The sequence below is a fragment of the Onychostruthus taczanowskii genome, unplaced genomic scaffold, assembly GCF_017590055.1.
Source record: "Onychostruthus taczanowskii isolate IOZ18803 unplaced genomic scaffold, ASM1759005v1 scaffold37, whole genome shotgun sequence".
In the NCBI taxonomy this organism is placed as follows: domain Eukaryota; kingdom Metazoa; phylum Chordata; class Aves; order Passeriformes; family Passeridae; genus Onychostruthus; species Onychostruthus taczanowskii.
The window spans coordinates 1,677,530-1,699,236 of record NW_024501126.1 but is presented as its reverse complement, the minus strand read 5'-3'; the positions used below and the strand labels follow the sequence as shown (position 1 = coordinate 1,699,236).

The 21,707-nt window shown below is 46.9% G+C and overlaps 1 protein-coding gene across 2 annotated transcripts in view; it reads right to left on the bottom strand.

Moving 5' to 3' along the window:
* ERBB4 (erb-b2 receptor tyrosine kinase 4) overlaps positions 1–21,707 on the bottom strand; it is a 575,852-nt gene that overhangs the window by 352,678 nt on the left and 201,467 nt on the right. For both annotated transcript variants that reach the window (XM_041411680.1, XM_041411681.1), the window contains exon 2: positions 8,155–8,306. In XM_041411680.1, the coding sequence (XP_041267614.1) occupies positions 8,155–8,306 (152 nt within the window). The remainder of the gene's footprint in view (positions 1–8,154; positions 8,307–21,707) is intronic.

The window sequence follows — 21,707 nt, the reverse complement described above, 5'->3', positions numbered from 1 at the left end:
TTCACTGGCCTAGAGGGAAGATCAACACTGAAGAGAAACAACACCTAATTAAGAAGGTTTGCACTGTTTTATTTTTAATAATGTCCTCCTCTCCACTACCAACATTTTTTATAGTACTCATCCCTGCAGCTTCTGTGGTCTGGCTTAGCCACATGTATTTTACAGACACCCAGGCATCAGACCACTTCTTGGATAGACAGAAAGAAGATTCTAATCAGGCACTAAACAGTGGGAAAATAAATAAATTGATAGTCCGTACTTAATTTTTAAAAAGCAACAAGCCTAGACAGAGCCACAAACCCAAACAGCTTTGTTCATGTTAAATATTTGACTCCTGGTCTGTATTTTCACCCTCCACACATGACCCACCCAGCCTGTACCTCTGCAAAACTGGGAAACACTCCTCCTGGAGCAGTGATCCTTATGTCCTGGGCATCTTTTTGGTCCTGGAACCTCTTGCACCTCATCATTTCCCAGCAAGGTGGTGGGAGTGCTGTGGGATGGCACTCTGGCACGAGCAGGAGCACTCCCATGCTGTGCATCCCACACCTGCCTGGGCAGCCCTGCCGGACCCAAAATCTGCCAGAGGGGCCTGTGAGGTTCAAGAGGACCAGTGAGAAGGACAGACTTCCACCTCCCATCCAGCCGGCAGCCGCCAGGCATGGGGGAGCCACCCTCCATCACCTCCCCAGTGCTCTGCTCTGCCTAACCAAGGGCAGCTTCACTGCTGCCACGCAAAAATGGGATAGAGTGAAAAGGATATTGCTGATCTCCAGCATGTGTGGGTCTGGGCTACTCTGAATTATTTAAGTCAGGCTCCTTTGATCTCTCTCCTGATGTAGAGTGGCTACTGCTGCCTTGCACATGAATCAGACAGGCTTCCCAGGCAGCTGGGGATGGGGTGCCTGCTGTACAATAGGGGCTGAATGAAAAATGCTGAAAGACAATTTAAAGAGACTCCTTAATCAAGCTGGACTTCAAATCTTGACCTCACCTCTCTACACATGATGCAGCTGAAGGATGCTCCTGTTTATTGAAGGAGACACAGGCAAAGAAAGGCTGTGGGAGAGCTGGGGAAGCTCTTGGCCACTGCCAACCCAGAGAAGGGGCAAAACAAGCCCCATGTTGGGATCCATCCCCAAGAGCTCTGGCAGGGGAGCCTCTGAACTCTCCCTTCATGGGGGGATGCACAGCAAGGGGCAGATTGATCCCCCCTACTCATCACCCCATGAGAATGATGGCCTGAGTTTTACACAGCAAACCAGCCACAGGGACACGGACATGGGGATGTGGCTGTCACTGTCCCAGTGGCTTTGGCAGCACCCACAAGGGCAGCCTGCAGCAGGTGGGATGTGAGGAGCATCCCAGTGCCAGCCCCATTAGACTCAGGCTATCCTGGAAATCTGCAGCCATCCTCCATAACAACTTCCCCCCCAGAAAAATGATTTCTGGGGAGCCTCAGAGCACTCAGCAGGCACAGACACAAATCTTCATTCCACAGTTCATTGCTGCACCAAAACATGAGGCTGCATTCCCACAGCACCCAGCTCTGCATTCCCACAGCACCCAGCTCTGCATTCCCACAGCACCCAGCTCTGCATTCCCACAGATTACAGCTCTGCATTCCCACAGATTCCAGCTCTGCATTCCCACAGCACCAACTCTCCTCCTAAACACAACTGGTAATTTCAAATGCACCTTTCATACCAAGCCACCAAAAATAACTGCTAAATAATATATGCTAATGAGTGTATATTTGGTTACAGCTTGGCAAACTCAGCTTGAGCATTAATTGTACATTGACCCAGCTTTTTAGGGAGAAGGAAGGGGAGGTGTGGGCAGGGTCCCTGCGCTACCAAGCTGTATCCAGCAGCAGCAGCCTGAGGCTTAGACCAGAGGCTTTGGCACAAAATGAGCAGCACCACGTCCTGTGCCTACAAAACTGGGTTAAAACCATGACAGGCAGTGCTAAAAAGGGGATTTTGAGCATCCAAGGGAGACACAGGGGTTGCTAAGGCCAGCCTGCAGAGCTACAGGGACATACCTGAATTACAGACACCTCCAGTGGAGACTGGGACAGCACAGGAAAGTCAGGATAACACAAGGGGGATAAGCAACAGCAGCACAAAAATAACATAACACCTCTGAAGACATTTAGGTCAGAAAGTGCTGGGTGCCTTTTCCCTATCAGCTGGGGGGCTCTGGGAGTGGTGGGGTCAGGATGGAGCTGGTTAACTCTGTTAGGGACTATGAGGAGTGTGATATCTGTCAATATAAAGGGATGAGGGCCATGGGAACACCAGTTACCACAAAAGTGCCTGGTATTCAGCCACTCACTGTGCCTGCAGCATTTCAGTACCTGCTTCCAAGCACAGGACAGGCCTGGAAGACCATGCAGATCTGTGGCATTCCCTTCCTTGCTTCCTGGCCATTTTGAGAAGAGTTTAAACTGCTGCAATCATTTTAAGCTGCTATTTCTACACAAGCAATGGAAAATGGCAGAAGCAGCCTAATTCCTGGAGCAGCAGAGCTGTATCACATGTGCCTTCTGCAATTGGCCTTTGCTCCCACTCCACCCTCTGAGTCTGGGATGCAGCTCACTTGAAACTCAGCTCAGGTTCACTCAGCACAGCTGGCAGCTGATCGCAGCTCCTGTGAAACATTCTGTCCACGCCACAAGCATGGTCTGGCATGCAACTGGTCTCTTGTAAGCCACCAGCACAGCAGTAGTGTTCAACAGCAAGCTGGAGGTGTCCCCTTTCAACCCAGATTTGTGTTGATGCCTTAGCTTTTATATTTTTCAGATTCTGTGTTGCCTAGGTGTGCAATTCTGAGCTTCATATGAGGGGATAGTGAGCTCTCCTCACAGAGTAGGGAGACAAAACAATTCCTTCTCTAGCTGGGGACCAAGGAAAAATCATCCAAATCTCAGGCCCAAGAGCATAAACAACGTGGAGTGAAGAGAGAAAAACAAGAGGATGGGACTTCATGGGCTAAAACTGTAATGGGACAATTAACTCCAATATGCAAATGGACCAGAACTGATCACAGTGAGAGACCCCGTGACCAGTCAGTGATTTTGTGACCATTTTGGTTCATCTTGGGTGCAGCCCTGGCTGGGCTCTTTTGCTGCCCAAGGTGGATCCATTGAGGCCTTTTAATAAATCCCTGCTTTATTCTTTAACTCTGTCCAGCCTCTGTTCTAGGTCAGCTTTCACAAGGCACCAGTGTGGCATGCACAGCTCTGATCATCACACCTCTGCTGTCTATGCTTTGTTTTCTAACAGGTAAGGTCCTGGCAGGGCAGTCAGGAGCACAGAAAAGGATGTGCTCGATTTCCATGTCTGTGATTACCTGGAGGCCACTTTGCCTCTTGCCAGCCAAGGACAAAACACACACACTGGCAAGAGATGCAACTCACTGCATGACAAATGCTGCAGCAAACCCCTCCTGGAAATGCGCATTCTGGGCTAGGACCACACTGCAATGCTTTCCTGGTGCTTTTGGGAGAATCCCCCTCCACAGAGACCCCACAGCTACCCCACAGCCTTTCTGGGACCTCCTGACATGCACACAACTCCACAGCCCCTTCTGTTGAGCAGGGCATTACTGGAGCCTGTCAGCTGGGCAGTCAGATAGCATTTTGCTGCAGAAGGGATGCAGGGCTGTGCTGCCAGACCCCCAGGAGCCCCCCACAGCCTCACACTGCTCTGCCAAGCAATGCCCTCCATCCCTGCACGCCCTTCCCCACACGCCTGGTCTGGTGCTGACTCTCTCTGTGCCAACATCTCCTCTCAGCTCTGCCACCAGAGCTTGCAAATGGGTCTGCTTAGCCCTGTTTTGCTGTAAAAGACCAAAAAGGGTTTAAACACCCCCAGTTATGGGGTTTTTTTTTGTTGTTTTTTTTTTTAAGAAGCAGCAGCTCCCAATGCCATGGGGCCAGGCAGTATTGGCAACCCAACTCTTTCCCTGGCTCCCCTCGCCCTGCAGAGGGGTCTGTTCCACCAAAAATTCCTCCAAACATTAAACACAACCAATAGCAAAGAACATAAAGTCCAAAATGGCCAAATCCCACCTGCCACAGAGCCTAAATATGATGTAAGGAACAGGCTAAGGTGGGGCTGGCAGGGGCTCTCACCAAGCACAGGGCCATGAGTGCTGACAGAGAGGAGATGTGGCCCTACATCTCTGCAATAAATGCAATATTCATCATGAAACATCCACCCAGACAGCTGCCCTGCAAGTGTGGCTGGAGGTGCTACACAAGCACTACTGAGGTGAATGAAAAAAGAACTCATAAAGCAGTGGTAGATAATTTTTGAAGACTGTTGATCGTGGTTAAAAATGAGTTTCATAATCATTTGGGAGAGTTATGGCAGGGAACTGCACAGAACTCTGATCATGTCTTTAAAAATAAATAATTTGAATTGGTTAAATAAAATCTGGGCACCAGAAGACAATTTACTGAGTGTGAATTGCTAAAAGCCAGGGGATTAGTCAAAGATAACTCTCATTTACCAAATGTGTTTAACAGAAGTACTTGCAGAAGATTGGTATGTGATACACTGATTGTGCATTTTATTTTGAAAATTGAATATGGAGATGTTATTAATAAATAAGTACAGCCCACAATAGGAACTGCCAGCTCTGCCAAGCAAAACTAAAATAGGTTCCCCCTTCTGTTCTTCAAACAGTTGTTTGCAACATGAACCAGTGAACAACCTGAGCTTTTCTCAAGGCTTTTTTTTCTGAAGTCCAAAGCAGGGAAGTAAATCTCAGCTCTCTCCTGGATGAGACTCAAGACACGCAGCAGCTCCAGCAGCTTATCTGGTTTCATGGAGCAAATCCCAGTGCAAGAGCCTGGCTGTGCAATTAGGTGAAGCATGCTGGTGGCTTGGGAAGCAGTGGGAGATGGAGCCTGACCCTTCCCACTGTCACTGCTGACAGGCAGGGACAAGGCAGCTCTGAGGGACTGCTTCCCAACCTGTTATTTGTCCTGCTCAATTCAATCACGCTCCTGGCAGCACCAGCTCCAGTGGAGAGCCTGCCACAGGGAGGTGGGACTGCAAAAGCTGAATCCCGCCTTGTACATTTTCTGTGGGAGGTTGAGCCTCAGAAGAAGGACAAAGCAAGTCAGCTGTCAGACAGATGTCAGAAATATCTGTCCTTACCCAGCACCCAGGCTGAGACACAATTTTTCCTGCTACTGAGTTTTCCTTTCCTCTGCCACGACTCCATTGTGGCCACAGCACAGGGCAGCACCAAGCAGCAGGAGCATTGCTGGCAGAGCTGGAGGCAGCACATGCAGAACACAATTTCATATTGCAGTTGCTCACAGGAAAGCAATACCCAGACTGTGACACAAGCAGGAACCAAAATAAAATATATTAAAGTAACGCAGATGATATGTCCTCCTGCTCTGCTCACATGTAAGAACAGCAGGAGAAGGAACAACTGGCACATGCAATCCCTTCTTACAGAAATCCAGCTCCTCATGACCCGCAGGCCTGGAAGCTGAAGTGGCTGAGCACTTCATTCAGGTGACAGACAGCCCCTTTTAGTCTTCATCAGCAGATATCCAGAGAGCTAACTCATAGACATAAAGCAAATCTACTTAGGGAATAAATGTCTAAATAAATACGAGAGATGGGATGCTGATCTTTTAATGTTCCTCTGCTGGGTAAATAAAATTATGGGTTTTTTTCACTTCAATTCATTTATGCTATTTGTTTATTACTGCATGATGGAAAGGCTCAGCATGCCTACAGCTTGCCAGGTCTTCCCTCTGTCCTGGAGCAAGGAGTTGCCCAGCTAAGCTGAGCATTGTGGAGAGGACAGGTGGGCACACAGAGCCATGGCTGTTATCAGCTGGGGACACAGATAACCCAGGGCTGCAGCAGCATCTGCCTGGATGTCTGTGGTGGAGGAAGAGGGCAATTACTGCAAGAGACTAAACACTGGAGCAGGCTGAAGGAGCGTGATGTTGCACGGAGAGTTCACCGTATTTAAGTGTGAGAGAGACAAACAGCCTTTCTCTTAGTTATGTCCCATCTGCCACCTTCATTTGGCCATTAAAACCATTTTTAATATGATAAAAGGAGTAATACTGCCTGACTAATGAATGTCGAATTATCGGCGTAAATGTGCCAACATTTATTTATTTATTTGCCTCGCCGAGAACATGTTCTCTTCTGTTTGGTTTTCTACTTTAATGACTACAATTTATCATACTAACTAGGCCTTCCACTTTGCTGAGTTTTGTTTCAAGTTCTGCTTTTTTGCTGAGACATCTGTGAGGGAGCAGATGCAGGTAAGAGAAGTAATAAAACTAATAAAAAAGCAGTAGAAGCTGTCGCCAAAAAGCACAGGTGACCGAACCACCTTCATTTACTGAACAGGACCTTTTCCTTCTTGATCTCATTTGATGATTTGACTGCCTTCTTTCCACCAGTATTTCATGCTGTTTATGGAAGTTTTCTGCAAGGAACACTAATTCCTCATTTCCACGTAATTTGCTTTCCCCACCTCCCAGCAGGAGGAAGGAAAGCGGAAGGACTGCCTGCCATGAATTCCAACCAGGGGGTTTCACTGCAGAGATGCCCCAGTCAGAGCAGAGATCCTGCCCTCACAGGAGGAGGATCTGCCACCTGTCCAATGCTGGTCCAGCTGCACCAAGGCTGTATCTATTTCAGAGCAATATGTGCTTTCCCCACCTGTCACAACTGTGAAATGTAGGGATAGCATTCACTTCCGAGGCATTTGTCACTCAAATTAACAGGCAATCTGTTAGTCTGAGTGCAATTAGCACCCCAAGCTTTACTCCAGACCTGTCTGCTAGCTGAATTTTGCTCCCAGATCTTTCAGCAGCCTGGTGTACACGTTGAGTAAATACACACCAATGGATGGAGTGGCAAGGCTGTGAAAACCCCAGCAAATTCAATGTGAAGCAGAGCTAAACACGCTGCTCGGCTTTGCCTTTGCTAGAAACTGTGGTGGAAAGTTCACAGTTTTACAGACTGGAATTGAGCACTCAGCTCACCCAAGACCCAGCACAGGGAATGAGTGAGTGTAACCCAACCAGCTGGGGCTTCCTCCCACCGCTTCTTCCTGCTGCCAGATTTAAACTCCACCACTCCTGCCACGTGAACGTGCCACTGACACACAGACTCGCATCCTGCAACGTGACAGCAGCATTTTTAAGAGGTACAGGAGAGCAGTATGAGCAGTGAAAGCCCTTATCTGTGTCACAGAGGGTACCATCACAGCACAGACTGCAAGCACATTGGCACAGGCTGCTTTTTCACCCTGGCCCTCAGACCTTACCTTCCGTATTACAGCCACATCACCTGCAGCATCCTCAGACGCCCACCTGGATCACTCCTTTAGTGGGATATTTCTTTAAACACACAGAATGTAAAATGCCAAATAATGATGGGGTTAAGTTCTTTGAACTTGATATTCACCTTTCTCTCTTGTGGTTGCCAGCATGGCAACAGGGTATCTGCAAACCACACTGGAGTGTTCCTTCACAAATCCAAAATTTGATGCAAAGAGGACTGAGGGAATGCACAACCAAGGTTCCCCAAAAGCAGTACAGCCTTCATCTATCACAGACTTCCCCTGGATGCTGGAGATTGTTCGGCTCTTAGCTCCAGTCTCATACCCAAAGGAGGTTTCATGTTGATTCAGCAATCACTTTTCTTCTTTCTCCAAAATGCTCCACAAACATTTCCCAGAGCTCTTCCCTTTCTTAGTCTATAAATCAGTCCATATCTAGCATTTTATTAGGATTAGCTTCCCCAGTGCTCCAGTGCTTATCTGCATGATTCTCTGACCTTCCTAAACCCCGCCTAACCTGCCCTGGGGCAACACAAAGTGAGAGACCTGCGAGGTGTCACCTTCCAGTGGCACAGCTTTCTCCCCCAGGTCCTGGATAAATCTGAATGACTCACACTTAGAGCACCTCTCACAGCAATGACATTGCTCTTGTTCTCTGCACATCCCTGGCATTTCATCATCCTCTTCCATCACAGCAGAGCTGGTGACAGAGAAGCCTGGTCTTTTCCAGCCCTGCACCTATTGCTGCTCCCCCAAAAAAGAAGCAGAGGGAAGGAGGGAGGAAGGAGGAGGGAAGGAGAGCAGCAGCCTGCTTACCCTCAGGAAGGAGAGGTCTCTGTTGTGCTCGATGCTGGTGATCTCCAGGTTGCCCATCACCACCTCACAGTTCTCATAGTACTTGCGCAGGGCGCGGTACTGCTGCTCCAGGTCAGACAGGGAGCTCAGCTTGTTCTCAGTGCCAGCACACACTGCAAAAAAACACAGCACAATCCATCAGGCCACTGTGGAAAAGGGGGCACAATAAAATCTGTACACAGTGATACAGGGAGTTGCAACAAAAATTTGTAATGATTCACAGGGCTGGGTCACACACGTCACACTTGAACACCAGCACTGGAGATAAGAACATAGAAATGCAGCCTGTGATCATCTCAGCAATTTAAACACCTCTCACCAAATGGGCTGAAGTGCTGGTATTTACCACCAAATGCAGACAGGCTGAAAAGGCAGAAATCCAGGAAAAAGGCCAAGCATGTTGACTCCAGCAGCCAAAGGGTCAAACCCAGGCCTCAGCAAAGCCCCACCAGTTCCACCAGTGACAGAATCAGACACTTGGGCAGAGACAGTCCCACCATGGGCTGAAGGACACATGGCTGGAGAGACCTGTTCATCCAAGCTGGATAATTCAACATTTTCCCTGTTCTGAATAGTATTTTGGACAAGCCAAGAGCAACCCAAGCAGAAGACTCACACCCAACACTGTTTTCCCTATCACTTTCCTTAAGACCCCAGCTCTTCCCAGCTTTAAACGATTAAATAGGAGAAAAAACAACAGGGAAAAAAAACCACATTGTCTTTCCACAAGTCCCCAGACTGAATGCACAGCAAAGAAATGTCAGGAAGCACCATCTTAGTACAGTTTTCAAAGGACACCCTTTAATATTACACCGCTCTGTTCTACATTTTGAAGCCCAGTTAAAAGCCACCACAGAATCCCAGCTCAGCTTAGGGTATTAGCCTGCTGTCATCATGCAATGACAAAAAAAAAGAGAGAGAGAGAGAGAAATAAATACAGAAGCAGCATTTTACATGATCACCTTTTCACACATTGCTCAGCCTGCTCAGACAGGGATGCTGCTTAAATGGTCAAGTGTAGGGCTGGGCTGGTTCTGGTTTGGCTGTTTCAATGCACTTTTTTTCCCTCTTAATCAACAGCTTGTGGGTTGTTCTTACCTGTGAGCAAATTAATCTGGCTATATCTAAACTTTTGAAATAGGCATTATATTATGCAAAACAGAAGCCTGACAAGAATGGCATTTCTGGGGCCAATCCCACTTCTGGATCAGATCAATACAAACAAAACTCTTCATGACTGGAGGCATAATCAGTAAAATTGGCTGAAACATACTCTATTGAATGATGCAGGTCCTTTTTATAAATACCAAAAGCAATTAGGTTTCAGAGTGGTACAATTATTGACTGTTTATTTACTATACCCCCTCCCCCCCCCCTTTTTTTTTTTTTCCCTCTCACTAGAAATGGGAACGATTCTAATTTCTGCTCCCTCTGTGGTCTCTCTGTGCAGAATTATTTGCTCTTGTGCCAGGGCAATTTGAGCTTCCAGCAGCCTCTTGGCAAAGGGCTTCAGGGGCAGCCAGAAGCCCATGACCTGCTCAAAGTTTTCTCCCAAGGAAACTCCCTCTGCCCCAAAAAAGGCAGCAGAAGTCTGCTCCTGCTGAACCACGACTCCCACGGGCTGGTTTCGTTACAAACCATTCAGGGTGAAGGGTTGATCAGATCGTTTTTGGGTTGTGTTTCCAGGGGCCAGAGAGCACAGACCAAAGCTGAACAGGCACTGCAAGGGCTGCTTCTCTAAACAGGCACTGGGTCTACCCACCAGAGGAAATGCTGGAATGTTATTTCTTTCTATGACCTGGCAAAAGTAAAATTTCAAAGTTCTCGCTACAGTTAAAAAATTGAAATATTTGACCTGTGTTCATTACACTGTGTTGAAGAAAAACAGAAGTGCTTGGTTTGCTCAGGTTTTAAAATAAAAGTTACCACCTCATTTTGAGGCTTAACTTAAAAGCATGAACATTCCAATTTTTAGATTTTCTGTAAAACCTTACCACTTAGAGTAAGTCATATCTCAACACCATTTCATTCATTATATTTTTAACAGCTTTTTGGGGAGAAGGAAAGACATGGTCATACTGGGACCTCACCTAGCTCTGGTGGACTGGGAACACTGGAAGGATTAGGCACTGCAACTGGAGATGGCACATCTTTCTTTTTGAAATACAAAGCCCTGTCCTAGCTCATGTATACAGTTTTATTCAGAAAAGCCTCGAGACCTGCCCTTGAGTGCTAACTCTTCAGGGAGACACATCCCTGTGCCTGCCAGGGCACCTAAAAATTCTTGCTTAGCAGTTACAAAATGGGTTTGTGTGTTCCTTCCTTAAATCCAGCAGTATCCATTATGGGACTGATCATATTTCCAGCCAGGTAAGTATTATTCTGTCTTAAGGCTCCCAAGGACTAATAAATACCTTCCCTTCCATTCTGCAATCCGTGCTAAGGACCAACACAGCTCAGAAAACAATTCCTGCAGCTCAGCTAATAAAGCCATACACTGCAACACTGATATTCCATGTTGCACACCCATTAAACGTTTCCTGCAAGCTAATGCAGCCATTTGTTTGCTGTGAGGAGGCAGAAACACCTGGAGAGCTTGCTCCTGCAAGAGGATTCTGCAGGGATGAAGCCAGCCCAGATGTGAACCAGGGATATGAGTTTTATCTGACTGAGATTAATTTTGTACAGCCAAACCACTGCAGCAACTTCTCCCAGTTTTTGATATGGTTAGTAATCAATTTTTTTGGATTTAAAAACAACAACAAAAAAAAAACCCCTTTAAAGCTAATTTAGAATACATTTAAAGGATCTGCATGATTTATCTCATAGCAATTCTAAGCACTTAATGTCCATCTTAAAGTTTCCTTCCACAAAAAATTGGTCACAGATTGCCTCAAATCAAGTCACACACCAGAAGTGATTATCCTACATCAACTGAGGGGCACAGAATGCACTTTGTTTTTTTCATTGGTACCCAACCAGCAGTGCAAGCTGATGCAGAAACAGAACTCAGAGCAGGAGAGAGCTCTGACCTGCACAACAAGCTGAAGTCACAAAGCAAATGTGGGTATAATCGTGGATCATTAATAATCCATTGTTACAATAAGTCATTAATCTCTCTGTCTCAGCTTTGCAATGTATGCTTTTGATGCACCTAATAATGATGTCACATTCAAAATACAAAAGAGGAAACCACACCAGTATTTAAGAAAAGCAGGTTAGGTCCTTCACTTGCAGGAGGAAGGGCTGGGACAGTACCTCCCAACCTCTGCAGAGAGTCCTTTAAAACAGAGAGATAAGAGATGCTCTCAGCAGGTTTTTCAAGGCAAATAACAACCAAAGGGGTAAAAAGGCATTGCTGCCATGAGAGGGAAATGCTGCTGTCAGGGACAATCACAAAGGTGCTCCTGTTGGCCCACTGATGCCAGGGAGCCAAACCTGGGAGGGACACAGGCCAGAAAGCAGGCTCTGAACTCCTACTTACAAAGTTTCATGCCCCATTTTGAGCCATATGAGGCAATTCCCAGCTGCTCCAGGGCAGAAATAATTGTTCTGGGTCTGATTTGGTACTTAAAAAGCACTGAAGTAACTCTGTGTGAAGTGGGAGCTGAGCAGGAGTCATGCAAGATTCCCAGTCCCTCTGTCCCTGAACTCAACACAGAGCAGGAACACATCCCACTCACCTCCTGCTCCTCTCCTGGAACAGCAACAGGCATCTGTGTGTTGTAGCATCTCTTTAAAATTAAGTGCTAAAATAATAAGTATTTGCAGGGATGTTCCAACTGTATACAGGTATAAACACAAGCACAACAAAATGTATGTCCTTGTCATGCCATGCAAAACCACCATAATCTGTATTTCATGAACCCTCTTCGAAGCACTTTGCTGTGTATTGTTAGATGTGTAGTCTTACAGAGCCCCAGAAATGGATAAACAGAAAAAAAAAAAATAAAAAAATTCAAGATTGTGTGCTTTAACTGTTCCTGCAGCAGAACCTCTGCTGGTTAATAAAAAACACTCATCCCCTGTCTCTAACACAGGGCAAAGAGAGCAGCTTTAGGTGTGCTTCCAGTGTGAAGCTGCTCTCGTTATTTCTGTAAAACCTGAGCATCTCTGGTCACACACTCTGCCTTGCTTGGGGGAGGCTTTACAGGAGCATCTCCATGAGAGAAACACTCCAGTGCTCTCCCAGTGCACACCCAGGACTTCCCCCAGATTTTGCCCAAGTCTGCCCTGATTTCCTGACACACCACCAAGCCCCCAAACCCATCTCTCCACCGGAACGTGCTCAGCCGTTCCTGCTCTTTCCACACTCTGACACAAACCCCACAGAGTGCTCAACTGCAGAGTCACCCACTAAGGGTATCCCAAAGCTCAAGGACGTGCCTCCTCCATCTGGGAAATCCCAAACCAGCAGTGATGGCAACAAACCAGTGGCCACTTCTCACCTGCACGCCAGTCCTGGGGGATTTTGGGAGGGTGCTGGAGCAGAGCACTGCTCGGCCATCACCAAAGTGTATCTCAGGCATTACTCACACATTCACACTTCACAGTCAGTTGTTTACTTATTACCAGCTACCTAAAGTGACAGAGTTTCAGCTCCTAATGGCCCCAATTACAACAGTAATAATCCTCTGTATTGAAATGATGTTTTACATCAATATTCATGCGCATGACTCGGAAATTAATTTTCCATTGACATTTTTTCATAAAATAGCCAAACCGTTCAAACGCTCACTTAAGGGTGGTAAATAATGGAGACATTTAAAGATGTCCATTAGATTCTGCTTTTTAGCCCATTATTTTGCTCTGCTCTGTTGATGATAAATCTATATGTTAAATTAAGAAATCACACTTGCCTCCACCTCATTCTGCTCCTTCTAATAATGGATTTTATAACCCTCCCAGCTCAACTTTTGGAAGGAGATAATTTCTTATTCATTTTTTATTCTTATTTCCAGATCAGGCTACATCTGGAGTACTAAAGAAAAGTGGAATCCATTATCTCCACCATGGTCACCCCCACCTGAATTCCTGGTGTCTCACTCCTCTCCCAAAGCACACTCAAAAAAAACAGTGATGAGGCATCCTTGTCTTCAACTCCAAGGGAGTTATCTCAAGCATCTAAATGTATTTTCCTCTGAATCATAACACATTTATTATTATCTCTTTGGCAAGGATGCAGGAGACAATGCCTTTGCCCTGCACCAGCCTCTGAAGGCAGCACAACCTCCCTTTGTCAATCAGTTAGTCAAGTGGGCCAAAAACACAAAGGGAACCTTAAATTCTTGGACTTACTGCTTTGAGGAAAGTCTTTATAAAAAGGACAATCACAGGTTCCTTCACCCCATAAAAGATGAGCCCAACAACAGTCATCATCTCGTTCTAACACATTCTTCTCCTGTACTTCCCACTTATTTACTTAATTAGCTGCGTTTTTACAGACAGCACCATTATCAGGGTTTCTTGAAAGGCAGCTAACAGAACTGTTTATTAATAGTTGCAAACACTGGTGGCAATTTGTTAAGACCCCCAGATGGGGGGAATACTCGAGCCCCTTAAGGAACAACTAATTACCAGCAATCCCCATTCACTTCTTTCTGCTCCAGGCTCTCAGCAACAGCCTGGGCACCCTGTCACATAGGCACACAGGAAGGGGAAACACACTTTTAATCCTTTCATTATTATTTTACAGTTCTCCTTGAATGAGCTGCAAAAGCCCTGAATTTTCTTGCAATTAGGCACGTCCTAATGAAGCGAGGGCTGTCTGCACTTACAGCCTCGCAGATGTTTCCCGTGAGAAGGCAAAACACTCCTGGAGGTCACCAGCCATTTTCCCAGTGGTTTGGGAGAGTGCTTTAGAATTGGAAGCTTTCTTTCCCTAGGTGGGAGACTGTAATGAAGGAGAGCATAATTTTCTCTGTACTCCTAATTAAAAGCTCAGCTGGCACAAGTGTTTTCCTTCCGCAAGGTCTGCTCTACACTAGAAAAATTATCGCCCCATTTGAATCCAGTTGCACGCAATCAACCCGAGTGCCACGAACCCCTGGACAGCCACATGGCCACAAGAGGAGCTCAGCAGGGCCACCCAGCTGCTGCCCAGCTGTCAGGGTGTCACTGGGATGAGGTGACACAGAACAGGCAGCACCAACATTTCCCCCATAGCATTTCTTCTCCCCAGCGTGGAGAAGCACTCCCTGCATTGGACAGTACAGATTAATTAAACCAAAAGAATTAATTTCCTGAAATTTGGTCACTAAAATCTCAAATATCATTTTATATGGCTTTGTGAAAGCTTTCCAGCACGTCCAGAAAAGTTGCAAGGATGTGTGTTACCAGCCTGGTCCCACCTCCAGGAGAGGCTGATCATGTGCCACCGACAAACGGAAGCTCATTCCCAATCTTATGAACAGAAACAGCTGGGCACAGTAGAGACTGACAGTGATTGTGATTCCATCAAGAAGGATTAGCTATGTGTGATAACGCTTTCCTGAGCTGATGGAACCTCCTCCTTGTGCCAGACTCTCCAAATCCCTTTGGTGGATGGTACACAGCGTATTTTACAGTGTGCCTTCCTGTTCATACCAACCGAAAAACACCATCAAGATGTTGACCAGATTTATACAGCAACATTTCATGGATATTCACTTGTACTGACCATGTCAAGCCACCATCACCAGCTTGTTTTATGCCAGTATTTCCAGCATTGTTTCTCTTTTAGTTATGGCACAGCAACTGGAAAGGAATAAATAGGAATAATGTTATGCAGGACCTGTATCACACAGCTACCACTGAGAAAAGGCAGAAATGAATACAAGAAGTTTTAACAATGGTTCTTCTGCCTCAAACCTTGGTACCAAATTTTTCTCTCTGTGTACTTCTGCACTTTTTCTCCCTACTCTTCACAAACACACACACCCCTCCTTTCTACATTTTGTTCAGTTTGAGGGTAAATAGTCACTTCTTAACTATAATGTAGGTACTGGACTTGACAAGCAATTAAAGCAAACAATTTCCACTCATCTAACTTTGCCAAATTAGTCATCTACCATCTGCTCTATCATCTGTCTCTCCTTGAGGTCTTGCTGTGAATCTGGAAGCACTGACAAGGAGGCAGCAGATAAGCCTCCAAGCTGGTGGGGAAGCCGAGGGATGGAGGTGACACGGGGGTGACATGTGGCAGCGTGCTGCTGACCACCACCCCACCAGGATGGCTTTGAGGAGATGCTTGTGGCTTCAGTGGTCAAACTGGCAAATTAGCAGCACACATGTTGTGATAGGAAAACATTTAAAATTAAAACATTTTTTTTTACAGCCACTTATGCAGAGGGGTAGCTTAGGAAGGCTGTGGGATTTTCATACCAGATGCAAAAAATAACTTAGTTTATCAAAATACCTTCAGCATTTGTAAGCTACTTCCCAATGAAGTACATAATCCAAACAACCAATTAGCATACATTATCTAAGGAAGATTTGAGTGGTCTCTGCTCCCAGCACCTGGCTTAGCTCAGGTAAGGCCGCATTTTGAGACAAGAAAATAATTTTCAAGTAGCCCTGAAATACAACACTGGTCTCTTCTGCCCTCCAGCTTCTTCTCCTTTTACCAGGCTTCCATTCTGGGCTCCTTACTGGGCCCCCCAGTACAAAATAAATGTCACCATCATCTCTTTTCCAGCTGACCTACGTTTCCTCCTGGGGAAATAAACTCCAGAGTGAGAGTTCGTCCATGCAAACCTTGCTGCTCTGAACCATCACACAGAGGAATCATCCTCCCTGTTGCTGCTGAATAACATCACAGACTGACTCTTCCTGCACTGGTCAGGCACTTGAGTGCAGCACCCAAGATTAAGTGTTTGGTTAACCCTTAATGACACGAACCAAAATTCTACCTACAGCACCAAAGTACAGACCATCACCAATACCTTCTAAGACTAATAAGCCTGCAGATAAATGACCCTAATGCAAGGCCACATGTTCTTCCAAGTGCCAAGGTGAAGGTCCAAGAGTGTCCAAATATTGCTCTCCCTACTTCCCAGCCCTCACTCTTCTCAAGTCCTGCTCCAGTGCAGCAGCAGTGGCAGCCTGTCTCCCTCTATCCCCGTGTCACAGCATATCCTGGCTCCCTACCAGGGCAAAGTGGTGGAAATCTCTACAGGTCCCAGCAGCGAGAAGGATTTGGATTGCCTTTTCAGTGCCAAGGGAAGGAGTGGAGGGAATGAAGCCACAAGCACCAGGGGAGCACACCCACATGTGGGAGCAGGGGGAGCACAGGGGAACCGGGCACTTGGTCTGGTCTTTTGCGCCTTCAACAAAAATCAATTCGGCAAGGGATGCCAGTGACATCTTCTGTGAGGTTGGACCAAAATAATCGCCCAGCTCCCAGAGCAGGCTGCTTTGCTGGGACACAAAGGGCTCTTCCCCCTGGCAGTGGTCCCCAGGGTGCCCAGCTGGCACCGAGCACTGCCCTGGTGCTGCGGTGGTGGCCGCATTCCCCGGCAGCTCCTGCCGCTCCGCCTGGACTCGCACAGCTTCCGACAGCCGCAGGCCTGTCTGCCTCCCTCCCTGCTTCTGCCTTCCCCAGAGGGCCCCCAAACACCACAAGCACTCACTCAGCTTAAATGCATTTTAATTACCATTGTGCAAACACAGGGATGCCGTGTGCGCGCGGGGAGCGCGTTCACTCAGCCTGGGAGATCCACAGCCGCCGCGATGGGAACGGGACTGCAGCCCTGGCTGCCTGCACAGTGTTGAAAATCTACTGGCAAGATGCTGACAAAGCCCTCAGCTCCCCCTTACTAGTATTTAAGCATCATTTATGTAAGAGATGCAGCTCGGAGCGGGTGGGTGGGACAGGTGCTGTTATGTCTCTCCTGTACCACGGGTAATTAGTCACCACTAAAGCACACAGCAAGAGGCGCCTCATTACAGCTTAAGCACAAGCCACTTGTGACATGTAAAAAGGTATTTCCCCAAGATCACCCACAGAAATCTTCCTCGAATTACATCGGTAATTATCACATAACCCAAATACCAGCTAATAAAATGATTAAAGTAACTGTGAAATTTCAACGCCTAAAGAAAAGAGCAGCCTTCCCAACTTCTGGCAAATCAACGAGGCAAAACTGCAGGGGGACCTAAACAGTCCCTGGAAAAACACTTGGGAGTTAAAGAAAACCAGAATCTCATGGGACACACCTGAAATGGCCAAGACACGATTTGGGTGTCCCCATTAAAAGGCAAGAACAGAGCCAACACTTCAGAGCTGCTTTGCCCAAGCGCTTCAAGGTGACTGTGCAATGCAGGAGAACATGATGACAGAAATACCCTATTTGAGCCAATACACACACATCTATTAAATTGGGACTGAACGCAGTTTATTTTTCATTAATGAAAATAACAGGTTCTCAAGCAACACAATAACCTTGTCAAGCAGGCAGGAGAACCCAGCTCACGTAAGACAGCTGAAATGGTAATTACCCAGACTTGGAAGTACTGCAGATGACGGGAAGGCAGGGGCTGTGCTGAGGCTCTCTGGACCCACAGGTGGATGCCACACCTCATCTAGAGCCAAAACATTCTGGGCTAGGAACAGAGACAACATCCTGGAGTCTGTGGGGGTCGTATATGCTATGGTCATCAAGTCAAAGAATTAATGTGCTCTCTTACACAAGACTTCCTTTACACCAAAAGTTCTATTTGCCTAATTGCCCATGGCTGCACTAAATAATAAACCCCATATGTTTTATTAAAACAGCTTTCAGACAGCAGTTTATAGGCAGGAAAAACAAACTTTCAGTACATAAAGTCTAGGCAAGAACCTTTTTTCTTCCCCCTACACGCTGTGTATAAGAACATGCAGCCCCAGTGTGGAGGCAGCCTCTCCTGCACAACCCATCCCTGGTGTGCTGATAACCTCCCTGTACATGAGCAGAATATTCAGGGCAAGCTCCTGCAGCACTGAAGGTTCTGCCTGCGTTACACCTGGGAGGGCAGGACTGCGTGCTTGCGCTCCAGGAGCTTCTCAGTGTGCCTCACAGATTCTTTAAAAACTGGCAAGGCAGCAGCTGAAATCACAGACAGGCTGGTCCCTCTTCACACAATTCCTCCTGAGCCTTTGGAAATGGTTTTGCCTCCCAAGGCTGGAGGGAGCATGGGGGAGTCCACGCTGCACCTCAAACGCAGCTTCCCTGCAGCTGAATCTGGCAAAGCAACTTCCACATCTCTAATTGCTTCCCTCACCCCCCTACTGCTGCACTGCACCAACCCAAGGCACATTTATTTGTTATTTTTAGTCTTATATACTTTCAGAAATCATCTCAATAGCTAAGTTTTAACTAACCACACTTAGAACCAGGTATTATAAATTCTTTATGAAGCAGTTTGTTCAAATATACTCCCTGTAAATACTTGCTGTTATTTCTGCTGGGCTTTTTAAAACACACTCCATATATATTTTATAAATGTTTGGGTTCATTCCTGCCTCCCCACCCCAGAGACTGCCCTTAAACTTCTGTCCATTGATTGTGACGGCATCAATTTGTAAAGGTCAACAGAAAGCTTCTCTGACAGCTGAACTCAGAAAGTAATTTTTAAATGTGCTGTTTCTCTTCCTCTACAAAGCAAGATGCCAACACAATCAAAACCCAAGGTCTTCATTTCACAGGCCTGACCAGTGCCTTTGATAGGCTTTGGATCCCTGATGGCCACTGAACACTCCTTGGAAATAGGAGCTTGTTTGAGGGTCTTAAAAAACAGCAACATCTGAAATAGCAGGTTTACAAACAGAAAGGGAAGAGAAGGGTTTATTGAAAGAACAACAGTAATTTGCTGCTTCTCTGAAAGCCTCTGCAGACCCCGGATAACAAAGCTCCAGGGATCACCCCACAAACATCACCACTGTGTGGGTTTGGCCTCATGCATTCTTTCATCTATATGAATAACTTGTATTTTGCACTAAAAAGCCCCACGACCAGCTGGCTAGTCAAGAAACAGACTGTACTAACTTATTTTGGTGCTTTCTTCTGATTTCTTTTGAGAGAACAGGTTATTTTATTTGGGATTGGGGTCAAAAGCCTCTTCAAAAGGCATACACCCTTTCCCCCATGCCATAGTTTACTGAATATCTCACATTCATAACCACTTAAAGGAGGGCTGTGCAATTTATGACATTGTTACACATGAAGAAAACCTGCCATAAATCAAAGAAATCAGTTATATAAATGAGCATAAAAGTGCAGGGAAATGTCACAAGATAGCAATAAAGTATCTTCCAAATGGTAAATCCCGGGAGCAGAAGCACCATTAGTTTAGAATCCTCCACTCAGCAACAGCAGGACTAGTTTATCACAGGAGCCACAAACAGCAGCCCTGGGAGGAAGTTAGAAGTGCAGGGTGAGGGGTTTTACCCTGCAAACAGCCATAAAGCCTTGCACTGACTTCCCAGCTCCCAGCCCAAGCTGCTGGCTGAGATTTGGTCATTTTTTCTGTGAACACCACCAGCAGAAGAACAGACGTGTCACAGCAAAATGCCAGGGAATTTGTAGGGATGACAGAAATGCAATGCCATACAAAACTCTGCAGCTGACCCCAGAAAAGTGGTGGCAGCACCAGGAGGATCCGTGGACAGATTAAAGCTTCAGTTCAGTGGCATGTGGAGGCAATAGGAGGAGAAAATCTCTCCAAGACTAAGCATGGTGCAGAAGATTCCCACCCATGATGATTCTCCAGGGATCCTTCCTTTCCACCCTGCTTGCTCCAGCACGGTTTCAAGTGAGCAATCTGGAGCAACCACCAGACTGTGCCCTTGGGCTTATTTCTAAGGTCTGCACACAAAGCCATTCCCCATCCTTTTGGACTTGGAGAAGTCCCAAGATTATTCCTGACCTCTCATCCTGCACAGGGTAACCATTATCTCACTGTTAAAATAACAGCCCGCAGCGATTGCCAAAATCATCTGTTTTCTGCTTCTTAATGCAAGGCAAGGGGGACAAAAGGAGAAGACACAACAGAGGGCAGGCTGCTTTTTTTGGATGGCAAGAGCAGAAGCAGCTTCCCATTGCTGCCTCTGACATGAAGATGACATTTCTGCCCAAGTCCTCCTCACCTGACTGCATTTTCACAAGCAAACCCTGAAGATGAATGCCAGGTGCCTCACTGCCCCTACCCAGGCAGAGAGCAGCAGGAGTGTTCCTCTGCAGCTTCACGGAGAAGAAAAGCCAGGAAGCAATTTTCCCAATTTTCCCTCTGCGAGGAGGCTGCTCCCGGGGTCTCCACTTCATTAATCCCATCCTCTCGCTCGCTCCACTCCACAATCCCGTTCAGCTGAACCTGGGAGAGCAGAGGGAGGTGGCAGGGGGGGCACAGGTCACCTGCCATGTGATTCCTGGGCAAACCTTGCGCCGGGGGCTCTTGGCCAAGGCCTTGTGCTTAAGTGATGCGGGAGCACGTGCGGCCGGAGCGGCTCCGCGCAAATCCACCCGCTGCCAGGCGTCCTTGGAGCTGCCTGCCTGTGACGGGGAAACGGCAGCCAAGGTCAGCAGAGCTCGTGAGATGGAGCTGAGCCGGTGGCCCCATCCTTAAAAACACCCAGACCCTCCCCAAAAGCATCTCACAGAGATATTCCCAGGAGCAGGGCTGTCTTGTTCTTCCCCCCCTCCCCAAGTGGCGTGCTTACCAAATGCCTTCGCTTTTCATTACACGCAGAGAAAAGCACAATCCAGCCTGGACTGCTAGGAACAGCTTAATTAATAACAATTAGCTGCAGCACAATTGTGATTCAGGTGGCGTTTTTGGAGCATGAAGGAGAAACTTCACACTTTTCCTTGTGTGCACGGACGTAAGAAATTCCAGGCGAAGTTAATGGAAACTGAACAATGCCAAAATTCAAATGTACTGTAAAATCACTGAATCCTTTCAATGTCACAGGAAGGCGTCGCACTACTTCCAGGATTATCAGTCCTTGCAGAGTTTTAATAATATTTGGTCAGATACCTCGGGTGCACATCGCTGGGATATTATAAAACCACTGAGATAATACGAACTCCTGTTGTGTTTTAGCAAAGGGTGGGGTTGAAATCCCTGATTACAAAAGACAGCAGGCAACACCCTGCCAAAGCTGGGTGCCAGCTCTGTGCTCCCGGAGGCCACCTGGTCCCTGCCTGGTGTGGGATGCCTCAGAGGGGGCCTGGCTGTCCCCTGCTTGTCAAGGAGAAGGGGAAGGACACTTTCTGAAATTGCTGTTGTCTGAAGTGGTCGAAACACCTGCCAGTCACGGCAGGTTTATTGGCCACGCTCCCCGCAAGGGGGGCTGCATCTCAGTGCCTCCGCCTCAATTAGTGTCACCACAGTCAGATGCAATTTGTGTTTAAATATACATGGGTAATAAGAAGACAGTGCAAGGGACTACCTTCAAACAGCAGCAAAAAGGTGGAGGCTTCGAAACTTGCTGTTGGAAATCAAGAGGAATTCGTAGCTGGAGGATTAATCACCCTGCTATTAACAGAGTCTTCCCCAGG